Here is a 22,242-nt window from a genome sequence, read left to right as displayed (position 1 = left end):
AGATACAGTTCTCTGCCGAGCGCCTGATTATTCCTAAGTGAATATATCTTCACATTCGTTATGACTTCCTGGGAGGGGAAGTAGAAGGGGAGGAGTTGGTCTCACTAATTTATATTTAAAGTTCCCATGCTCTTTGTGTGCCTTCTATTCCCAGTGTAACTCCAGTGACACCTGTGGACTCGAAGAAAAGGATTTATGGTAAGTACGAAATCCCTGTTTTTCAGCAGTGAATACAGAGCAAAAATAATTATTAATATGATTTGCTATTACATTGACTTCCACTCTCTGTCTTTAGTCTTATTACTCCACTTTTTGTTTTTCTCCTTTCACTTATATACTTAAAAAAAAGTTTTTCCCCCTTTACCCACTGACTGGGCCATTTTCTTCTCAGCTTGTGCTTTTGCACATCGGATTACCTTTTTAGCCTCCTTCTGTCTAACAGGATACAACTTTTTGTCCGCATTATTCTGCGTCTGCTTATGTTTCTTAAAGGCCAACTTTTTTTGCTGGTATCGACCTCTGACATGGCAGAATATGCCCAGAGGTGATCCTCAGCAGGTGGTTGGGATCCTACCACAACCTCCAGGCACAAATGATTGCTTTAAACACAGGCTGTAAGTCTCTTGCTTTATTGGTGGCTTCTAGGCCTGAATTTCACAGGGGGGAGACCATTTTGGATCCACCAGCGGACCCCTGGCTGGGAGGTCGCCCTCTGCGGACAAGCCCTCTATCCGGCGGTGTTCCAGATGCTGGGACGCCATTGCAGCAGACCCGGAGTGGTCTGTTCTATTTAAGCTACAGTGTAATGCGGATACTCCAGCCACAAGATAGAAACATATATAGACAACAAACACTGCACTAAAATAGAAAACAATCTTTAATAAAATAACTGGTCAAAGAAACATAAATCAAAAGTAATATTCATGAAACATAATATTGAAAAACATAAACACAGCTTATTGGTCAACACATAAGCATTTCACCCTGATTAGTTGAGTTATCCAGAGTTAGTTCCCAGCATATGGGATATAAATCCTTATTATAAAAATGTGGACAGTTGGTTAGTGTATCTGATTAGTCCCATTAGGTAGCAGAGGTTAATGATGCATCTGTTAGTGGATGCAAAAGAGGTTAAAGCAATATTGCTGCGATGGATTGATAAGGGTGATATGATATACTGTAGTTACCACTTCTCAGTGACAGTTAGGATTGATGGCCTCAGCCTGATGTAAACAAAAGATGTTCAGGTGACCACCTGATAGCAATGGCTGTAAGGGGTTCCCGGCTTGGTCTGGTCAGCACTCCAGTGTCTTGCCTTATCTGGATTCGCCCACAAGATGGTCGCCAAATAGTTATGCAGGAAACTAGTCCCAGGTCTGCAAGAGATCTATCAACACATTTCTCCGCCTCCATATATTCAGCAGCTTCCTCAGGAAGTCGGCATCGCGGCTTTGAAGTCACGCAAACCTTCTGTGGCAGGTGCTTCCATCGCATCTGGCAGGCTTACTTTTCCTAGTGTTCTGCTCGCCACTTCAATCCCAGTATTTACCGCCTGGACAGAATTTTTGTTCTTCTTACAAAAGGGCCTGGAGGCTGGGTTGCCCTTCTCTACTTTGAAGGTACAGGTTTCAGCTTGTTCAGTTGGAAGTCGGCACTGTTGCCGGATGTCTGCACATTCTTGTGGGGCATCCTACCTATCCAGCCTCCCTTTGTTCCCACGGTATCCCTGTGGGAACTCACTGCTCTTCAGGCCTCACCGTTTCAGCCCTTATGGTTAGTGGACCTTTTGTTGACTCACCTGGAAGACGGTTTTCCTGTTGGTGATTGCTTTGGCCAGGAGGGTGTCCTGATCTGTCAGACCTGTCCTGTGGGTCACCATTCCTGATCTTCAACTCTAGATCGGGCAGTTCTTCGACCCGTTCCTCCTCACATCCCTGCGGTGCAGGTTTCATGTCAACCGGGAGATTGTGGTTCTGGCCTGTCGAGGGACGGTTACTTCTCCTGGACTGTCGTCCGTGCATTGCGCATCTATGTGCGCCGCACTAAATTTTCGCAAATCTGACTCTCTTTGTCCTCTATGGGTCTCCATAGAGAGGTTGGCCTGCTACTAAGCATACGGTTACCTGCTGAATTCGCACATCCAGCAGGGTCTGTGGGGGCATCTTGGGCTGTTCGGGGTGGTGCAACAGCTGAGCAAATTTGTGGGGTGGCGACTTGTTCGTCCGCCTATTCATTCTTGCAGTTTTACGCATTTTGATACGTTCGCCTACAAGGACTCGGCTTTTGTCCAGCGTATACTTGCCACGGCACAGGCATGTCTCCACCCATAGGTGCCTGCTTTAGGACGTCCCAACGTTAGCCCTGTGGCTCCTGACGTGTCTCGAAGAATAAAATTAGATTTATGTCTTACCTGTTAAATCTCTTTCTTCAAGGATGTCAGAGGCTACAGGGATCCCTCCCTGCCGCGCCTCCTTTAGTTATGTTTGGTTAAATAGTTCCCTGTTGAGTGTACTAACCTGTGTTTAGAATGTGTTTCTGTGTGGTGTTTTTCTTACTTCCCTCTTGTCCCCTGCCTTGTCTTGTTTTCTGCTTCCTGGACTGGAGGCAGGGTAGAGGAGGGGAGGAGCATGGCTGCCTGGGAGGCTGTAAGAAGTTTAAACTCTTGGGTGCTGGAATGCTCTCTCTCTCCCACTCCACTACCCTGTGGCCCCTGACATCCTCAAAGAAAGAGATTTAACAGGTATGACATAAATATATGTAATACCACTAATTTTACGGTACTGTACTGCATAATGCCATCTGTATGTTGATCTAGCCCACTGTAATGTAAGTAGTCATGTAACCTTTATGCATATTTCCTATATGTTGTTTTAAAGATCTTAAATACCCAATAACCTCTTTATTGAAAAAAAATTATTTTACACTTAAATATTTACAATCCTCATCGTTCCAGGAAACCCACCTAAAATGTATAAATAGAGCATACGTATCTCAGAGACAACTTCTTTGTTGTTGAATGTATTGTTTTCACTATTACTGACTTATGATCCCATTCCTTGTTTATTCCTTCATTTTGCTAACTGGGTTCTAGGGCTTAATAAACGTACTATGATACCAGTACTTACGATGATGTTAGTCTGGGCCAAAAAGCTCATTTTTACTGATTGGATACCCAGACCAATGCAGCTTTACAAGCTATAGAAAAGAGTGTTACCTGCTTCTATGCTAAATGGGATCATTTCATCCTGAGCCTAGATCACACTATAGAAAAAGTGTTGGAAAATACAACCTGGTTTATGATATGCCAAATTTCCCTATCACCCAAACCCAAAACACCCAAATTTACTTATTTATTTAGTTAGGTCAATATTGAGAATAATAGCTTATGATTTGAAGATGGCCAGCGTGGAATGCTTTAGCTTGTGACCAATTAATATATAGGTTGCTACAGTATATGTGTTAGTCTTGTGTCACCCCCCCCCCCCCTTCCCCTCCCTTTCTTCCTCCCTCATCCTCATTTTCCTTATTAGATAAAGAAATGTTTAGACTTTTGTTTCACTTGCAATATGATGATATGTTTTCTCTTGTCGACTGAAGAAAATACCATTGACAACATTTCCTTCTCACAATATGTGACTTTATTATTGCTTTTCGTTCTATCACTGAAAAATGTTCAATAAAAAAGATATTAAATAAAGTAAAAGTAATGTAGAGCTCGGCCCTCACAATGTACAATCAGAACAGGGAATTCCAAGCACTATTTCTTTGGTATAGGAATGTGAATATTGTGGTGACGGTACATTTTGTGTTCCCTCCCCCCAGGTAGTTACACCTGGTCTCGAAGAACCTTGTCTTCTGCGACCCCGCCATCCAAAGAAGGTCCTTTGATGAAATGGTTTCTGCTGCTTATCCCAGTTGCCACCTTTGGCCTGGGCACCTGGCAGGTAAACTGTATTGTATTACAAACCAGACCTGTGCATTATGGGTGACCACAAAAGAGCAAAGTCCTCCTATGATCTCTGTGCTGCTGGACAGGGAGGACTCCAGCTGTACGTAGATGTCAGGAGCAAAGTCCTCCTATGATCTCTATAATGCTGGACAGGGAGGACTCCAGCTGTACGTAGATCTCAGGAGCAAAGTCCTCCTATGATCTCTATAATGCTGGACAGAGAGGACTCCAGCTGTACGTAGATGTCAGGAGCAAAGTCCTCCTATGATCTCTATAATGCTGGACAGGGAGGACTCCAGCTGTACGTAGATGTCAGGAGCAAAGTCCTCCTATGATCTCTGTGCTGCTGGTCAGAGAGGACTCCAGCTGTACGTAGATGTCAGTAGCAAAGTGCTCCTATGATCTCTATAATGCTGGACAGAGAGGACTCCAGCTGTACGTAGATGTCAGGAGCAAAGTGCTCCTATGATCTCTATAATGCTGGACAGAGAGGACTCCAGCTGTACGTAGATGTCAGGAGCAAAGTCCTCCTATGATCTCTATAATGCTGGACAGAGAGGACTCCAGCTGTACGTAGATGTCAGGAGCAAAGTCCTCCTATGATCTCTATAATGCTGGACAGAGAGGACTCCAGCTGTACGTAGATGTCAGGAGCAAAGTCCTCCTATGATCTCTATAATGCTGGACAGGGAGGACTCCAGCTGTACGTAGATGTCAGGAGCAAAGTCCTCCTATGATCTCTGTGCTGCTGGTCAGAGAGGACTCCAGCTGTACGTAGATGTCAGTAGCAAAGTGCTCCTATGATCTCTATAATGCTGGACAGAGAGGACTCCAGCTGTACGTAGATGTCAGGAGCAAAGTCCTCCTATGATCTCTGTGCTGCTGGACAGAGAGGACTCCAGCTGTATGTAGATGTCAGGAGCAAAGTGCTCCTATGATCTCTATAATGCTGGACAGAGAGGACTCCAGCTGTACGTAGATGTCAGGAGCAAAGTGCTCCTATGATCTCTATAATGCTGGACAGAGAGGACTCCAGCTGTACGTAGATGTCAGGAGCAAAGTCCTCCTATGATCTCTATAATGCTGGACAGAGAGGACTCCAGCTGTATGTAGATGTCAGGAGCAAAGTCCTCCTATGGTCTCTATAATGCTGGACAGAGAGGACTCCAGCTGTATGTAGATGTCAGGAGCAAAGTCCTCCTATGGTCTCTATAATGCTGGACAGAGAGGACTCCAGCTGTATGTAGATGTCAGGAGCAAAGTCCTCCTATGATCTCTATAATGCTGGACAGGGAGGACTCCAGCTGTACGTAGATGTCAGGAGCAAAGTCCTCCTATGATCTCTATAATGCTGGACAGGGAGGACTCCAGCTGTACGTAGATGTCAGGAGCAAAGTCCTCCTATGATCTCTATAATGCTGGACTCCAGCTGTATGTAGATGTCAGGAGCAAAGTCCTCCTATGATCTCTGTGCTGCTGGACAGAGAGGACTCCAGCTGTACGTAGATGTCAGGAGCAAAGTCCTCCTATGATCTCTGTGCTGCTGGACTCCAGCTGTATGTAGATGTCAGGAGCAAAGTCCTCCTATGATCTCTGTGCTGCTGGACAGAGAGGACTCCAGCTGTATGTAGATGTCAGGAGCAAAGTCCTCCTATGATCTCTATAATGCTGGACAGAGAGGACTCCAGCTGTACGTAGATGTCAGGAGCAAAGTCCTCCTATGATCTCTATAATGCTGGACAGAGAGGACTCCAGCTGTACGTAGATGTCAGGAGCAAAGTGCTCCTATGATCTCTATAATGCTGGACAGAGAGGACTCCAGCTGTACGTAGATGTCAGGAGCAAAGTCCTCCTATGATCTCTATAATGCTGGACAGAGAGGACTCCAGCTGTATGTAGATGTCAGGAGCAAAGTCCTCCTATGGTCTCTATAATGCTGGACAGAGAGGACTCCAGCTGTATGTAGATGTCAGGAGCAAAGTCCTCCTATGGTCTCTATAATGCTGGACAGAGAGGACTCCAGCTGTATGTAGATGTCAGGAGCAAAGTCCTCCTATGATCTCTATAATGCTGGACAGGGAGGACTCCAGCTGTACGTAGATGTCAGGAGCAAAGTCCTCCTATGATCTCTATAATGCTGGACAGGGAGGACTCCAGCTGTACGTAGATGTCAGGAGCAAAGTCCTCCTATGATCTCTATAATGCTGGACTCCAGCTGTATGTAGATGTCAGGAGCAAAGTCCTCCTATGATCTCTGTGCTGCTGGACAGGGAGGACTCCAGCTGTACGTAGATGTCAGGAGCAAAGTCCTCCTATGGTCTCTGTGCTGCTGGACTCTAGCTGTATGTAGATGTCATAGTCATGTCAATAATCTCCTCACTGTCTTTTTTGAAACACAGCCTGTAAGATGTCTGTTAGGAGCTTATTGGTTGGTACTTATCTCTCTACTAGGGTTATGGGGCATTTTCAGGGTGTTTGTTAACTGATCTCTTCGCACATTAGCGTGACGTTATCACTATGTGACTATGAAACGCCAATCACGTCAGCCTACTGGCATGTGCACCCGTCAACATAACAACAATAACAAAGTACAATGAACGCTATATATATTTTTATATATATATATATATATATATATATATATATATATATATATATATATATATATATATATATATATATATATATATATACCGATTTGATGGACAAAAAGAGGCACTCTGGAGGTCATTATACAATGTGAAGATTCACTAACATTTGTTTCTGTATAAAGACCTCCCGACTGCCTCTTTTTGTCCATCAAATCAGTTTGTGTTCTTGTTATTGTTACAAGAAGGCACCGCGGCAGCTGAATATCTTTAGGAGGAGTGCCGGGCTGAATACTACACATCCACTGCCGAAGGGAGAAGCCTGGTGCCTGGCTCCTGCGGACCCTCCTTCATCTCATGGTTAGCTGTGTCACCATGATGGACTCAGAGAAAGGGCTTCGTATGATTTACAAAAATCCCCTTATATTTTCGCCTTCCGTGTTGTGTTCTTATGGGGTTTGTTAAATATGTAACCAGACAATTTATGAGGAATACTTCACCCAAAATATGGATCCTCATATAATGTGAGTAAGAGCTACAGTATATTCATTCACATATTCCTTATACATGTGCTATACTTTGTAATCCACAAGGTGGCAGCAGAGCACTAAATACAAACCACTGTACCATTTCTTCCCACACTTCGGTGTATGAAAGTGTGTACTTGACTGATACTACAACTTTTATTTATGTACCTCCAACACAAAGGAGTGTGACACCCCCCGAGAGACGCTCCGGAGGAGTGGCGGAGTAAAGGCATACCTGTTTACCTTTGCTATATGGTACGCATATTTAACAAACCCCATAAGGACACAACAATGAAGGCACAAATTCTCTAACACATATGAACATTTCTTGAAGGAGCATTTTGAGAGTTTTTGCCACCACTAATATATTTTTTGGGAATACACTGATATTACTTGCCATATTGAGATAATACCCAGCGCACTCAGTCCAAAGAGTCCTTAGCATGTAACTGTGTCCAAAACAAGTCCCACAATGTGTGCCGCTCCACTTGTAGGATCCACCACGAATCCTCAGTAGTATGCTTGTAGGAGAAGATAAATGAAGTGCACCAATCACTAATATAATATACACAACTTTTACTTATAAATACTGACATACATTTGGGTAAAGGTACGCGTGGCTTCCTGTGATCCCGACGTTGTGACGTCTATCTGGTCCATGTCGATTTGGAGGAGTAGATCCGAGTAAGCGGCTGCCGGCGATTGATCACCGCATACGGCTGTTCCATCGGTGCCTTCCTGTAGTGCTGCCCGACTCCTCTATGGCAAGCTTTGCTACCTTTACCCAAATGTATGTCAGTATTTATAAGTAAAAGTTGTGTATATTATATTACTGATTGGTGCGCTTCATTTATTTTCTGCTATATATATATATATATATATATATATATATATATATATATATATATATATATATATATATATATATATATATATATATATATATATATATATATATAAATAAAACTTACCCAAGCCTCCGTGAAGGAAAGGAATGGACCAGCACTCACAGTTTGATGAAAAAAAGGTTTGTATTAGCAGTTACAGCATGGTGTACAAGCAGGCTGACCCAACAGCCGTTTCAACTGGATGCCTCTCCAGTTTTCATCAGAGAGGCATCCAGTTGAAACGGCTGTTGGGTCAGCCTGCTTGTACACCATGCTGTAACTGCTAATACAAACCTTTTTTTCATCAAACTGTGAGTGCTGGTCCATTCCTTTCCTTCACGGAGGCTTGGGTAAGTTCTGTTTCAATTAACCTTTAAGGACCCTGCACCCCCATACCATCTATAAATATATATATATATATATATATATATATATATATATATATATATATATGTTATTAAAAAACAAAAATATTCTTGCCACTAATTAAATCCCCCCTTGGTATATTGTAACACTGCCCGATGGGCTCCCTGTGTAGAGATTGTGTCCAGGGGAAGAGAACATCTGAAGGAACTGTCCAGTCTCGTTTTATCTTCCAGTTACAGAGGCGGAAGTGGAAGCTGAATCTGATCGAGCAGATGAGGTCTCAGTTTGATTCCAGTCCAATACCTCTCCCGGCTCAGTGAGTATGGATTTGACATTGAGTTAGATAGTTTTAGCTTAATGTATAAATATATTGGTTTCAAATTTTTGTAATTGAATTGTATTTGTTTCTTGTTACAACAACAGTGAAGCTAGAGCTGTATTGTATTATAAGGTAACATTAATATTGATCAAAATCACACTAAATGGTTCTCAATTGTCAGGTTCATCACCAAAATTCCCTAGTTAAGATCTTATGCACACAATGTTTTCAGGATGAGGTAGCGTTCCACACCCTGCCTGATGGCCAATGGCATCCTGTGAGGGGGCTATAAGGGGCTCCCTGGTGCTTAGGACCCAGTATGTCTATGTGCATCCCAGGGGCTGATAACATATTACCATTCATCCTGTGAGGGGGCTATAGGGGGCTCCGTGGTGCTTAGGGCCCAGTATGTCTATGTGCCTCCCCTGGTCTGATTCCATATTACCATACATCCTGTGAGGGGGCTATAGGAGCCTCCCTGGTGCTTAGGGCCCAGTATGTCTATGTGTCTCCCATAGGCAGATACCATATTACCATGCATCCTGTGAGGGGGCTATAGGGGGCTCCCTGGTGCTTAAGGCCCAGTGTGTCTATGTGTCTCCCCGGGGCTGATACCATATTACCATACATCCTGTGAGGGGGCTATAGGGGGCTCCCCGGTGCTTAGGAGCCAGTATGTCTATGTGCCTCCCCGTGGCTGATACCATATTACCATACATCCTGTGAGGGGGCTATAGGGGGCTCCCTGGTACTTAGGGCCCAGTATGTCTATGTGCCTCCCCTGGGCTGATACCATATTACCATGCATCCTGTGAGGGGGCTATAGGAGCCTCCCTGGTGCTTAGGGCCCAGTATGTCTATGTGCCTCCCAGGGTCTGATAACATATTACCATGCATCCTGTGAGGGGGCTATTGGGGGCTCCCCGGTGCTTAGGAGCCAGTATGTCTATGTGCCTCCCAGGGGCTGATACCATATTACCATACATCCTGTGAGGGGGCTATAGGGGGCTCCCTGGTACTTAGGGCCCAGTATGTCTATGTGCCTCCCCTGGGCTGATACCATATTACCATGCATCCTGTGAGGGGGCTATAGGAGCCTCCCTGGTGCTTAGGGCCCAGTATGTCTATGTGCCTCCCAGGGTCTGATAACATATTACCATGCATCCTGTGAGGGGGCTATAGGGGGCTCCCCGGTGCTTAGGAGCCAGTATGTCTATGTGCCTCCCCGGGGCTGATACCATATTACCATGCATCCTGTGAGGGGGCTATAGGGGGCTCCCTGGTGCTTAAGGCCCAGTGTGTCTATGTGCCTCCCCGGGGCTGATACCATATTACCATACATCCTGTGAGGGGGCTATAGGGGGCTCCCTGGTGCTTAGGAGCCAGTATGTCTATGTGCCTCCCCGGGGCTGATACCATATTACCATACATCCTGTGAGGGGGCTATAGGGGGCTCCCTGGTACTTAGGGCCCGGTATGTCTATGTGCCTCCCCGGGGCTGATACCATATTACCATACATCCTGTGAGGGGGCTATAGGGGGCTCCCTGGTACTTAGGGCCCAGTATGTCTATGTGCCTCCCCTGGGCTGATACCATATTACCATGAATCCTGTAAGAGGGCTATAGGGGGCTCCCTGGTGCTTAGGGCCCAGTATGTCTATGTGTCTCCCCGGGGCTGATACCATATTACCATGCATCCTGTGAGGGGGCTATAGGGGGCTCCCTGGTGCTTAGGGCCCAGTATGTCTATGTGCCTCCCCGGGGCTGATACCATATTACCATGCATCCTGTGAGGGGGCTATAGGGGGCTCCCCGGTGCTTAGGACCCAGTATGTCTATGTGCCTCCCCGGGGCTGATAGCATATTACCATGCATCCTGTGAGGGGGCTATAGGGGGCTCCCTGGTACTTAGGGCCCAGTATGTCTATGTGCCTCCCCTGGGCTGATACCATATTACCATACATCCTGTGAGGGGGCTATAGGGGGCTCCCTGGTGCTTAGGACCCAGTATGTCTATGTGCCTCCCTGGGGCTGATACCATATTACCATGCATCCTGTGATGGGGCTATAGGGGGCTCCCTGGTGCTTAGGACCCAGTATATCTATGTGCCTCCCGGGGGCTGATACCATATTACCATGCATCCTGTGAGGGGGCTATAGGAGCCTCCCTGGTGCTTAGGGCCCAGTATGTCTATGTGCCTCCCAGGGGCTGATACCATATTACCATGCGTCCTGTGAGGGGGCTATAGGGGGCTCCCCGGTGCTTAGGGCCCAGTATGTCTACGTGCCTCCCCGGGGCTGATACCATATTACCATGAATCCTGTGAGGGGGCTATAGGGGGCTCCCCGGTGCTTAGGACCCAGTATGTCTATGTGCCTCCCCGGGGCTGATACCATATTACCATACATCCTGTGAGGGGGCTATAGGGGGCTCCCCGGTGCTTAGGGCCCAGTATGTCTATGTGCCTCCCAGGGGCTGATACCATATTACCATGCATCCTGTGAGGGGGCTATAGGGGGCTCCCTGGTACTTAGGGCCCAGTATGTCTATGTGCCCCCCCCCCCCCCCCCCCTGGGCTGATACCATATTACCATGCATCCTGTGAGGGGGCTATAGGGGGCTCCCTGGTGCTTAGGACCCAGTATGTCTATGTGCCTCCCCGGGGCTGATACCATATTACCATGCATCCTGTGAGGGGGCTATAGGGGGCTCTCCGGTGCTTAGGACCCAGTATATCTATGTGCCTCCCCGGGGCTGATACCATATTACCATGCATCCTGTGAGGGGGCTATAGGGGGCTCCCTGGTGCTTAGGACCCAGTATGTCTATGTGCCTCCCCGGGGCTGATACCATATTACCATGCATCCTGTGAGGGGGCTATAGGGGGCTCCCCGGTGCTTAGGACCCAGTATGTCTATGTGCCTCCCCGGGGCTGATACCATATTACCATGCATCCTGTGAGGGGGCTATAGGGGGCTCCCCGGTGCATAGGACCCAGTATATCTATGTGCCTCCCCGGGGCTGATACCATATTACCATGCATCCTGTGAGGGGGCTATAGGGGGCTCCCCGGTGCTTAGGACCCAGTATGACTATGTGCCTCCCCTGGGCTGATACCATATTACCATGCATCCTGTGAGGGGGCTATAGGGGGCTCCCCGGTGCTTAGGGCCTAGTATGTCTATGTGCCTCCCCGGGGCTGATACCATATTACCATGCGTCCTGTGAGGGGGCTATAGGGGGCTCCCCGGTGCTTAGGACCCAGTATGTCTATGTGCCTCCCCGGGGCTGATACCATATTACCATGCATCCTGTGAGAGGGCTATAGGGGGCTCCCCGGTGCTTAGGGCCCAGTATGTCTATGTGCCTCCCCGGGGCTGATACCATATTACCATGCATCCTGTGAGGGGGCTATAGGGGGCTCCCCGGTGCTTACGACCCAGTATGTCTATGTGCCTCCCCGGGGCTGATACCATATTACCATGCATCCTGTGAGGGGGCTATAGGGGGCTCCCCGGTGCTTAGGACCCAGTATGTCTATGTGCCTCCCCGGGGCTGATACCATATTACCATGCATCCTGTGAGGGGGCTATAGGGGGCTCCCTGGTGCTTAGGACCCAGTATGTCTATGTGCCTCCCCGTGGCTGATACCATATTACCATGCATCCTGTGATGGGGCTATAGGGGGCTCTCCGGTGCTTACGACCCAGTATGTCTATGTACTTCCCAGGGCTGATACCATATTACCATGCGTCCTGTGAGGGGGCTATAGGGGGCTCCCTGGTGCATAGGACCCAGTATGTCTATGTGCCCCCCCCCCCCCCCCTGGGCTGATACCATATGACCATGCATCCTGTGAGGGGGGCTATAGGTGGCTCCCCGGTGCTTACGACCCAGTATGTCTATGTACTTCCCAGGGCTGATACCATATTACCATGCGTCCTGTGAGGGAGCTATAGGAGGCTCCCCGGTGCTTAGGGCCCAGTATGTCTATGTGCCTCCCAGGGGCTGATACCATATTACCATGCGTCCTGTGAGGGGGCTATAGGGGGTTCCCTGGTGCTTAGGGCCCAGTATGTCTATGTGCCTCCCCGGGGCTGATGCCATATTACCATGCATCCTGTGAGGGGGCTATAGGAGCCTCCCTGGTGCTTAGGGCCCAGTATGTCTATGTGCCTCCCAGGGGCTGATACCATATTACCATGCGTCCTGTGAGGGGGCTATAGGGGGTTCCCTGGTGCTTAGGGCCCAGTATGTCTATGTGCCTCCCCGGGGCTGATACCATATTACCATGCATCCTGTGAGGGAGCTATAGGGGGCTCCCTGGTGCTTAGGGCCCAGTATGTCTATGTGCCTCCCCGGGGCTGATACGATTTTACCATGCATCCTGTGAGGGGGCTATAGGGGGCTCCCCGGTGCTTAGGACCCAGTATGTCTATGTGCCTCCCCGGGGCTGATACCATATTACCATACATCCTGTGAGGGGGCTATAGGGGGCTCCCCGGTGCTTAGGACCCAGTATGTCTATGTGCCTCCCCGGGGCTGATACCATATTACCATGCATCCTGTGAGGGGGCTATAGGTGGCTCCCTGGTGCTTAGGACCCAGTATGTCTATGTGCCTCCCCGGGGCTGATACCATATTACCATGCATCCTGTGAGGGAGCTATAGGGGGCTCCCTGGTGCTTAGGGCCCAGTATGTCTATGTGCCTCCCCGGGGCTGATACGATTTTACCATACATCCTGTGAGGGGGCTATAGGAGCCTCCCTGGTGCTTAGGGCCCAGTATGTCTATGTGCCCCCCAGGGGCTGATACCATATTACCATGCATCCTGTGATGGGGCTATAGGGGGCTCCCCGGTGCTTAGGACCCAGTATGTCTATGTGCCTCCCAGGGGCTGATACGATTTTACCATACATCCTGTGAGGGGGCTATAGGGGGCTCCCTGGTGCTTAGGACCCAGTATGTCTATGTGCCTCCCCGGGGCTGATACCATATTACCATGCATCCTGTGAGGGGGCTATAGGTGGCTCCCTGGTGCTTAGGGCCCAGTATGTCTATGTGCCTCCCCGGGGCTGATACCATATTACCATGCATCCTGTGATGGGGCTATAGGGGGCTCCCCGGTGCTTAGGACCCAGTATGTCTATGTGCCTCCCAGGGGCTGATACGATTTTACCATACATCCTGTGAGGGGGCTATAGGGGGCTCCCTGGTGCTTAGGGCCCAGTATGTCTATGTGCCTCCCCGGGGCTGATACCATATTACCATGCATCCTGTGAGGGGGCTATAGGTGGCTCCCTGGTGCTTAGGGCCCAGTATGTCTATGTGCCTCCCCGGGGCTGATACCATATTACCATGCATCCTGTGAGGGGGCTATAGGGGGCTCCCTGGTGCTTAGGACCCAGTATGTCTATGTGCCTCCCCGGGGCTGATACCATATTACCATGCATCCTGTGAGGGGGCTATAGGTGGCTCCCTGGTGCTTAGGGCCCAGTATGTCTATGTGCCTCCCCTGGGCTGATACCATATTACCATGCATCCTGTGAGGGGGCTATAGGTGGCTCCCCGGTGCTTAGGACCCAGTATGTCTATGTGCCTCCACGGGGCTGATACCATATTACCATGCGTCCTGTGAGGGGGCTCCCCTGTGCTTAGGGCCCAGTATGTCTATGTGTCTCCCCGTGGCTGATACCATATTACCATGCATCCTGTGAGGGGGCTATAGGGGGCTCCCCGGTGCTTAGGGCCCAGTATGTCTATGTGCCTCCCAGGGGCTGATACCATATTACCATACATCCTGTGAGGGGGCTATAGGTGGCTCCCTGGTGCTTAGGGCCCAGTATGTCTATGTGCCTTCCCGGGGCTGATACCATATTACCATGCATCCTGTGAGGGGACTATAGGGGGCTCCCTGGTGCTTAGGGCCCCGTATGTCTATTTGCCTCCCCTGGTCTGAATCCATATTACCATACATCCTGTGAGGGGGCTATAGGGGGCTCCCAGGTGCTTAGGACCCAGTATGTCTATGTGCCTCCCCGGGGCTGATACCATATTACCATACATCCTGTGAGGGGGCTATAGGGGGCTCCCAGGTGCTTAGGACCCAGTATGTCTATGTGCCTCCCCGTGGCTGATACCATATTACCATGCATCCTGTGAGGGGACTATAGGGGGCTCCCTGGTGCTTAGGGCCCAGTATGTCTATGTGCCTCACCTGGGCTGATACCATATTACCATGCATCCTGTGAGGGGGCTATAGGGGGCTCCCTGGTGCTTAGGGCCCAGTATGTCTACGTGCCTCCCCTGGTCTGAATCCATATTACCATGCATCCTGTGAGGGGGCTATAGGGGGCTCCCTGGTGCTTAGGGCCCAGTATGTCTATGTGCCTCCCCGGGGCTGATACCATATTACCATGCATCCTGTGAGGTGGCTATAGGGGGCTCCCTGGTGCTTAGGGCCCAGTATGTCTACGTGCCTCCCCTGGTCTGAATCCATATTACCATACATCCTGTGAGGGGACTATAGGGGGCTCCCTGGTGCTTAGGGCCCAGTATGTCTATGTGCCTCACCTGGGCTGATACCATATTACCATGCATCCTGTGAGGGGGCTATAGGGGGCTCCCTGGTGCTTAGGGCCCAGTATGTCTACGTGCCTCCCCTGGTCTGAATCCATATTACCATACATCCTGTGAGGGGACTATAGGGGGCTCCCTGGTGCTTAGGGCCCAGTATGTCTATGTGCCTCACCTGGGCTGATACCATATTACCATGCATCCTGTGAGGGGGCTATAGGGGGCTCCCTGGTGCTTAGGGCCCAGTATGTCTACGTGCCTCCCCTGGTCGGAATCCATATTACCATACATCCTGTGAGGGGGCTATAGGGGGCTCCCTGGTGCTTAGGGCCCAGTATGTCTATGTGCCTCCCCGGGGCTGATACCATATTACCATGCATCCTGTGAGGTGGCTATAGGGGGCTCCCAGGTGCTTAGGACCCAGTATGTCTATGTGCCTCCCCGGGGCTGATACCATATTACCATGCATCCTGTGAGGGGGGCTATAGGGGGCTCCCCGGTGCTTAGGGCCCAGTATGTCTACGTGCCTCCCCTGGTCTGAATCCATATTACCATACATCCTGTGAGGGGGCTATAGGGGGCTCCCTGGTGCTTAGGGCCCAGTATGTCTATGTGCCTCCCCGGGGCTGATACCATATTACCATGCATCCTGTGAGGGGGCTATAGGGGGCTCCCTGGTGCTTAGGGCCCAGTATGTCTACGTGCCTCCCCTGGTCTGAATCCATATTACCATGCATCCTGTGAGGGGGCTATAGGGGGCTCCCTGGTGCTTAGGGCCCAGTATGTCTATGTGCCTCCCCGGGGCTGATACCATATTACCATACATCCTGTGAGGGGGGCTATAGGGGGCTCCCTGGTGCTTAGGGCCCAGTATGTCTATGTGCCTCCCCGTGGCTGATACCATATTACCATGCATCCTGTGAGGGGGCTTTAGGGGGCTCCCTGGTGCTTAGGGCCCAGTATGTCTACGTGCCTCCCCTGGTCTGAATCCATATTACCATGCATCCTGTGAGGGGGCTATAGGGGGCTCCCTGGTGCTTAGGGCCCAGTATGTCTATGTGCCTCCCCGGGGCTGATACGATATTACCATGCATCCTGTGAGGGGGGCTATAGGGGGCTCCCTGGTGCTTAGGGCCCAGTATGTCTATGTGCCTCCCCGTGGCTGATACCATATTACCATACATCCTGTGAGGGGGCTATAGGGGGCTCCCCGGTGCTTAGGGCCCAGTATGTCTATGTGCCTCCCAGGGGCTGATACCATATTACCATACATCCTGTGAGGGGGCTATAGGTGGCTCCCTGGTGCTTAGGGCCCAGTATGTCTATGTGCCTCCCCGGGGCTGATACCATATTACCATGCATCCTGTGAGGGGACTATAGGGGGCTCCCTGGTGCTTAGGGCCCAGTATGTCTATTTGCCTCCCCTGGTCTGAATCCATATTACCATACATCCTGTGAGGGGGCTATAGGGGGCTCCCTGGTGCTTAGGGCCCAGTATGTCTATGTGCCTCCCCGGGGCTGATACGATATTACCATGCATCCTGTGAGGGGGCTATAGGGGGCTCCCAGGTGCTTAGGACCCAGTATGTCTATGTGCCTCCCCGTGGCTGATACCATATTACCATGCATCCTGTGATGGGGCTATAGGGGGTTCCCTGGTGCTTAGGGCCCAGTATGTCTATGTGCCTCACCTGGGCTGATACCATATTACCATGCATCCTGTGAGGGGACTATAGGGGGCTCCCTGGTGCTTAGGGCCCAGTATGTCTATGTGCCTCACCTGGGCTGATACCATATTACCATGCATCCTGTGAGGGGGCTATAGGGGGCTCCCTGGTGCTTAGGGCCCAGTATGTCTATGTGCCTCCCAGGGGCTGATACGATATTACCATGCATCCTGTGAGAGGGGCTATAGGGGGCTCCCTGGTGCTTAGGGCCCAGTATGTCTATGTGCCTCCCCGTGGCTGATACCATATTACCATACATCCTGTGAGGGGGCTATAGGGGGCTCCCCGGTGCTTAGGGCCCAGTATGTCTATGTGCCTCCCAGGGGCTGATACCATATTACCATACATCCTGTGAGGGGGCTATAGGTGGCTCCCTGGTGCTTAGGGCCCAGTATGTCTATGTGCCTCCCCGGGGCTGATACCATATTACCATGCATCCTGTGAGGGGACTATAGGGGGCTCCCTGGTGCTTAGGGCCCAGTATGTCTATTTGCCTCCCCTGGTCTGAATCCATATTACCATACATCCTGTGAGGGGGCTATAGGGGGCTCCCTGGTGCTTAGGGCCCAGTATGTCTATGTGCCTCCCCGGGGCTGATACGATATTACCATGCATCCTGTGAGGGGGCTATAGGGGGCTCCCAGGTGCTTAGGACCCAGTATGTCTATGTGCCTCCCCGTGGCTGATACCATATTACCATGCATCCTGTGATGGGGCTATAGGGGGTTCCCTGGTGCTTAGGGCCCAGTATGTCTATGTGCCTCACCTGGGCTGATACCATATTACCATGCATCCTGTGAGGGGACTATAGGGGGCTCCCTGGTGCTTAGGGCCCAGTATGTCTATGTGCCTCACCTGGGCTGATACCATATTACCATGCATCCTGTGAGGGGGCTATAGGGGGCTCCCTGGTGCTTAGGGCCCAGTATGTCTATGTGCCTCCCCGGGGCTGATACCATATTACCATGCATCCTGTGAGGGGGGCTATAGGGGGCTCCCCGGTGCTTAGGGCCCAGTATGTCTATGTGCCTCCCCTGGTCTGAATCCATATTACCATACATCCTGTGAGGGGGCTATAGGGGGCTCCCTGGTGCTTAGGGCCCAGTATGTCTATGTGCCTCCCCGGGGCTGATACCATATTACCATGCATCCTGTGAGGGGGCTATAGGGGGCTCCCTGGTGCTTAGGGCCCAGTATGTCTACGTGCCTCCCCTGATCTGAATCCATATTACCATGCATCCTGTGAGGGGGCTATAGGGGGCTCCCTGGTGCTTAGGGCCCAGTATGTCTATGTGCCTCCCCGGGGCTGATACCATATTACCATGCATCCTGTGAGGAGGCTATAGGGGGCTCTCCGGTGCTTAGGGCCCAGTAGGTCTATGTGCCTCCCAGGGGCTGATACGATATTACCATGCATCCTGTGAGGGGGGCTATAGGGGGCTCCCTGGTGCTTAGGGCCCAGTATGTCTATGTGCCTCCCCGTGGCTGATACCATATTACCATACATCCTGTGAGGGGGCTATAGGGGGCTCCCCGGTGCTTAGGGCCCAGTATGTCTATGTGCCTCCCAGGGGCTGATACCATATTACCATACATCCTGTGAGGGGGCTATAGGTGGCTCCCTGGTGCTTAGGGCCCAGTATGTCTATGTGCCTCCCCGGGGCTGATACCATATTACCATGCATCCTGTGAGGGGACTATAGGGGGCTCCCTGGTGCTTAGGGCCCAGTATGTCTATTTGCCTTCCCTGGTCTGAATCCATATTACCATACATCCTGTGAGGGGGCTATAGGGGGCTCCCCGGTGCTTAGGACCCAGTATGTCTATGTGCCTCCCCGTGGCTGATACCATATTACCATGCATCCTGTGAGGGGACTATAGGGGGCTCCCTGGTGCTTAGGGCCCAGTATGTCTATGTGCCTCACCTGGGCTGATACCATATTACCATGCATCCTGTGAGGGGGCTATAGGGGGCTCCCTGGTGCTTAGGGCCCAGTATGTCTACGTGCCTCCCCTGGTCTGAATCCATATTACCATACATCCTGTGAGGGGGCTATAGGGGGCTCCCTGGTGCTTAGGGCCCAGTATGTCTATGTGCCTCCCCGGGGCTGATACCATATTACCATGCATCCTGTGAGGTGGCTATAGGGGGCTCCCCGGTGCTTAGGGCCCAGTATGTCTACGTGCCTCCCCTGGTCTGAATCCATATTACCATACATCCTGTGAGGGGGCTATAGGGGGCTCCCTGGTGCTTAGGGCCCAGTATGTCTATGTGCCTCCCCGGGGCTGATACCATATTACCATGCATCCTGTGAGGGGGCTATAGGGGGCTCCCTGGTGCTTAGGGCCCAGTATGTCTATGTGTCTCCCCGGGGCTGATACCATATTACCATGCATCCTGTGAGGGGGCTATAGGGGGCTCCCTGGTGCTTGGTACCCAGTATGTCTATGTGCCTCCCCGTGGCTGATACCATATTACCATGCATCCTGTGAGGGGGCTATAGGGGGCTCCCTGGTGCTTAGGACCCAGTATGTCTATGTGCCTCCCCGTGGCTGATACCATATTACCATGCATCCTGTGAGGGGGCTATAGGGGGCTCCCTGGTGCATAGGACCCAGTATGTCTATGTGCCCCCCCCCCCCCTGGGCTGATACCATATTACCATGCATCCTGTGAGGGGGGCTATAGGGGGTTCCCTGGTGCTTAGGACCCAGTATGTCTATGTGCCTCCCCGGGGCTGATACCATATTACCATGCATCCTGTGAGGGGGGCTATAGGGGGTTCCCTGGTGCTTAGGACCCAGTATGTCTATGTGCCTCCCAGGGGCTGATACCATATTACCATACATCCTGTGAGGGGGCTATAGGGGGCTCCCCGGTGCTTACGACCCAGTATGTCTATGTACTTCCCAGGGCTGATACCATATTACCATGCATCCTGTGAGGGGGCTATAGGAGGCTCCCCGGTGCTTAGGGCCCAGTATGTCTATGTGCCTCCCAGGGGCTGATACCATATTACCATGCGTCCTGTGAGGGGGCTATAGGGGGTTCCCTGGTGCTTAGGGCCCAGTATGTCTATGTGCCTCCCCGGGGCTGATACCATATTACCATGCATCCTGTGATGGGGCTATAGGGGGCTCCCCGGTGCTTAGGACCCAGTATGTCTATGTGCCTCCCAGGGGCTGATACGATTTTACCATACATCCTGTGAGGGGGCTATAGGGGGCTCCCTGGTGCTTAGGACCCAGTATGTCTATGTGCCTCCCCGGGGCTGATACCATATTACCATGCATCCTGTGAGGGAGCTATAGGGGGCTCCCTGGTGCTTAGGGCCCAGTATGTCTACGTGCCTCCCCTGGTCTGAATCCATATTACCATACATCCTGTGAGGGGGCTATAGGGGGCTCCCTGGTGCTTAGGGCCCAGTATGTCTATGTGCCTCCCCGGGGCTGATACCATATTACCATGCATCCTGTGAGGTGGCTATAGGGGGCTCCCCGGTGCTTAGGGCCCAGTATGTCTACGTGCCTCCCCTGGTCTGATTCCATATTACCATACATCCTGTGAGGGGGCTATAGGGGGCTCCCTGGTGCTTAGGGCCCAGTATGTCTATGTGCCTCCCCGGGGCTGATACCATATTACCATGCATCCTGTGAGGGGGCTATAGGGGGCTCCCTGGTGCTTAGGACCCAGTATGTCTATGTGTCTCCCCGGGGCTGATAACATATTACCATACATCCTGTGAGGGGGCTATAGGGGGCTCCCCGGTGCTTAGGACCCAGTATGACTATGTGCCTCCCCTGGGCTGATACCATATTACCATGCATCCTGTGAGGGGGCTATAGGTGGCTCCCCGGTGCTTAGGACCCAGTATGTCTATGTGCCTCCACGGGGCTGATACCATATTACCATGCGTCCTGTGAGGGGACTATAGGGGGCTCCCCGGTGCTTAGGGCCCAGTATGTCTATGTGTCTCCCCGTGGCTGATACCATATTACCATGAATCCTGTGAGGGGGCTATAGGGGGCTCCCTGGTGCTTAGGGCCCAGTAGGTCTATTTGCCTCCCCGGGGCTGATACCATATTACCATGCATCCTGTGAGGGGGCTATAGGGGGTTCCCTGGTGCTTAGGACCCAGTATGTCTATGTGCCTCCCCGGGGCTGATACCATATTACCATGCATCCTGTGAGGAGGCTATAGGGGGCTCTCCGGTGCTTAGGGCCCAGTAGGTCTATGTGCCTCCCAGGGGCTGATACGATATTACCATGCATCCTGTGAGGGGGGCTATAGGGGGCTCCCTGGTGCTTAGGGCCCAGTATGTCTATGTGCCTCCCCGTGGCTGATACCATATTACCATACATCCTGTGATGGGGCTATAGGGGGCTCCCTGGTGCTTAGGACCCAGTATGTCTATGTGCCTCCCAGGGGCTGATACCATATTACCATACATCCTGTGAGGGGGCTATAGGTGGCTCCCTGGTGCTTAGGGCCCAGTATGTCTATGTGCCTCCCCTGGGCTGATACCATATTACCATACATCCTGTGAGGGGGCTATAGGGGGCTCCCTGGTACTTAGGGCCCAGTATGTCTATGTGCCTCCCCTGGGCAGATACCATATTACCATGCATCCTGTGATGGGGCTATAGGGGGCTCCCTGGTGCTTAGGGCCCAGTATGTCTATGTGCCTCCCCTGGGCTGATACCATATTACCATACATCCTGTGAGGGGGCTATAGGGGGCTCCCTGGTACTTAGGGCCCAGTATGTCTATGTGCCTCCCCTGGGCAGATACCATATTACCATGCATCCTGTGATGGGGCTATAGGGGGCTCCCTGGTGCTTAGGGCCCAGTATGTCTATGTGCCTCCCCTGGGCAGATACCATATTACCATGCATCCTGTGATGGGGCTATAGGGGGCTCCCTGGTGCTTAGGACCCAGTATGTCTATGTGCCTCCCCTGGTCTGAATCCATATTACCATACATCCTGTGAGGGGGCTATAGGGGGTTCCCCGGTGCTTAGGGCCCAGTATGTCTATGTGCCTCCCCGGGGCTGATACCATATTACCATACATCCTGTGAGGGGGCTATAGGGGGTTCCCCGGTGCTTAGGACCCAGTATGTCTACGTGCCTCCCCGGGGCTGATACCATATTACCATACATCCTGTGAGGGGGCTATAGGGGGCTCCCTTGTACTTAGGGCCCAGTATGTCTATGTGCCTTTCCTGGGCAGATACCATATTACCATGCATCCTGTGAGGGGGCTATAGGGGGCTCCCCGGTGCTTAGGGCCCAGTAT

The 22,242-nt window shown here is 51.3% G+C and overlaps 1 protein-coding gene across 3 annotated transcripts in view; it reads left to right on the top strand.

Moving 5' to 3' along the window:
• The window catches only part of SURF1 (SURF1 cytochrome c oxidase assembly factor), a 155,608-nt gene that overhangs the window by 56,163 nt on the left and 77,203 nt on the right, over window positions 1-22,242 (top strand). For all 3 annotated transcript variants that reach the window (XM_083160436.1, XM_083160438.1, XM_083160435.1), the window contains exons 3-4: window positions 3,823-3,944; window positions 8,551-8,633. In XM_083160436.1, the coding sequence (XP_083016562.1) occupies window positions 3,823-3,944; window positions 8,551-8,633 (205 nt within the window). The remainder of the gene's footprint in view (window positions 1-3,822; window positions 3,945-8,550; window positions 8,634-22,242) is intronic.

Source organism: Crinia signifera, chromosome 9 (assembly GCF_055691185.1).
Source record: "Crinia signifera chromosome 9, ASM5569118v1, whole genome shotgun sequence".
NCBI classification, from domain to species: Eukaryota; Metazoa; Chordata; class Amphibia; order Anura; family Myobatrachidae; genus Crinia; species Crinia signifera.
Note: the sequence above shows the minus strand (reverse complement) of the source record. Positions and strands in the feature narration are given on the sequence as shown.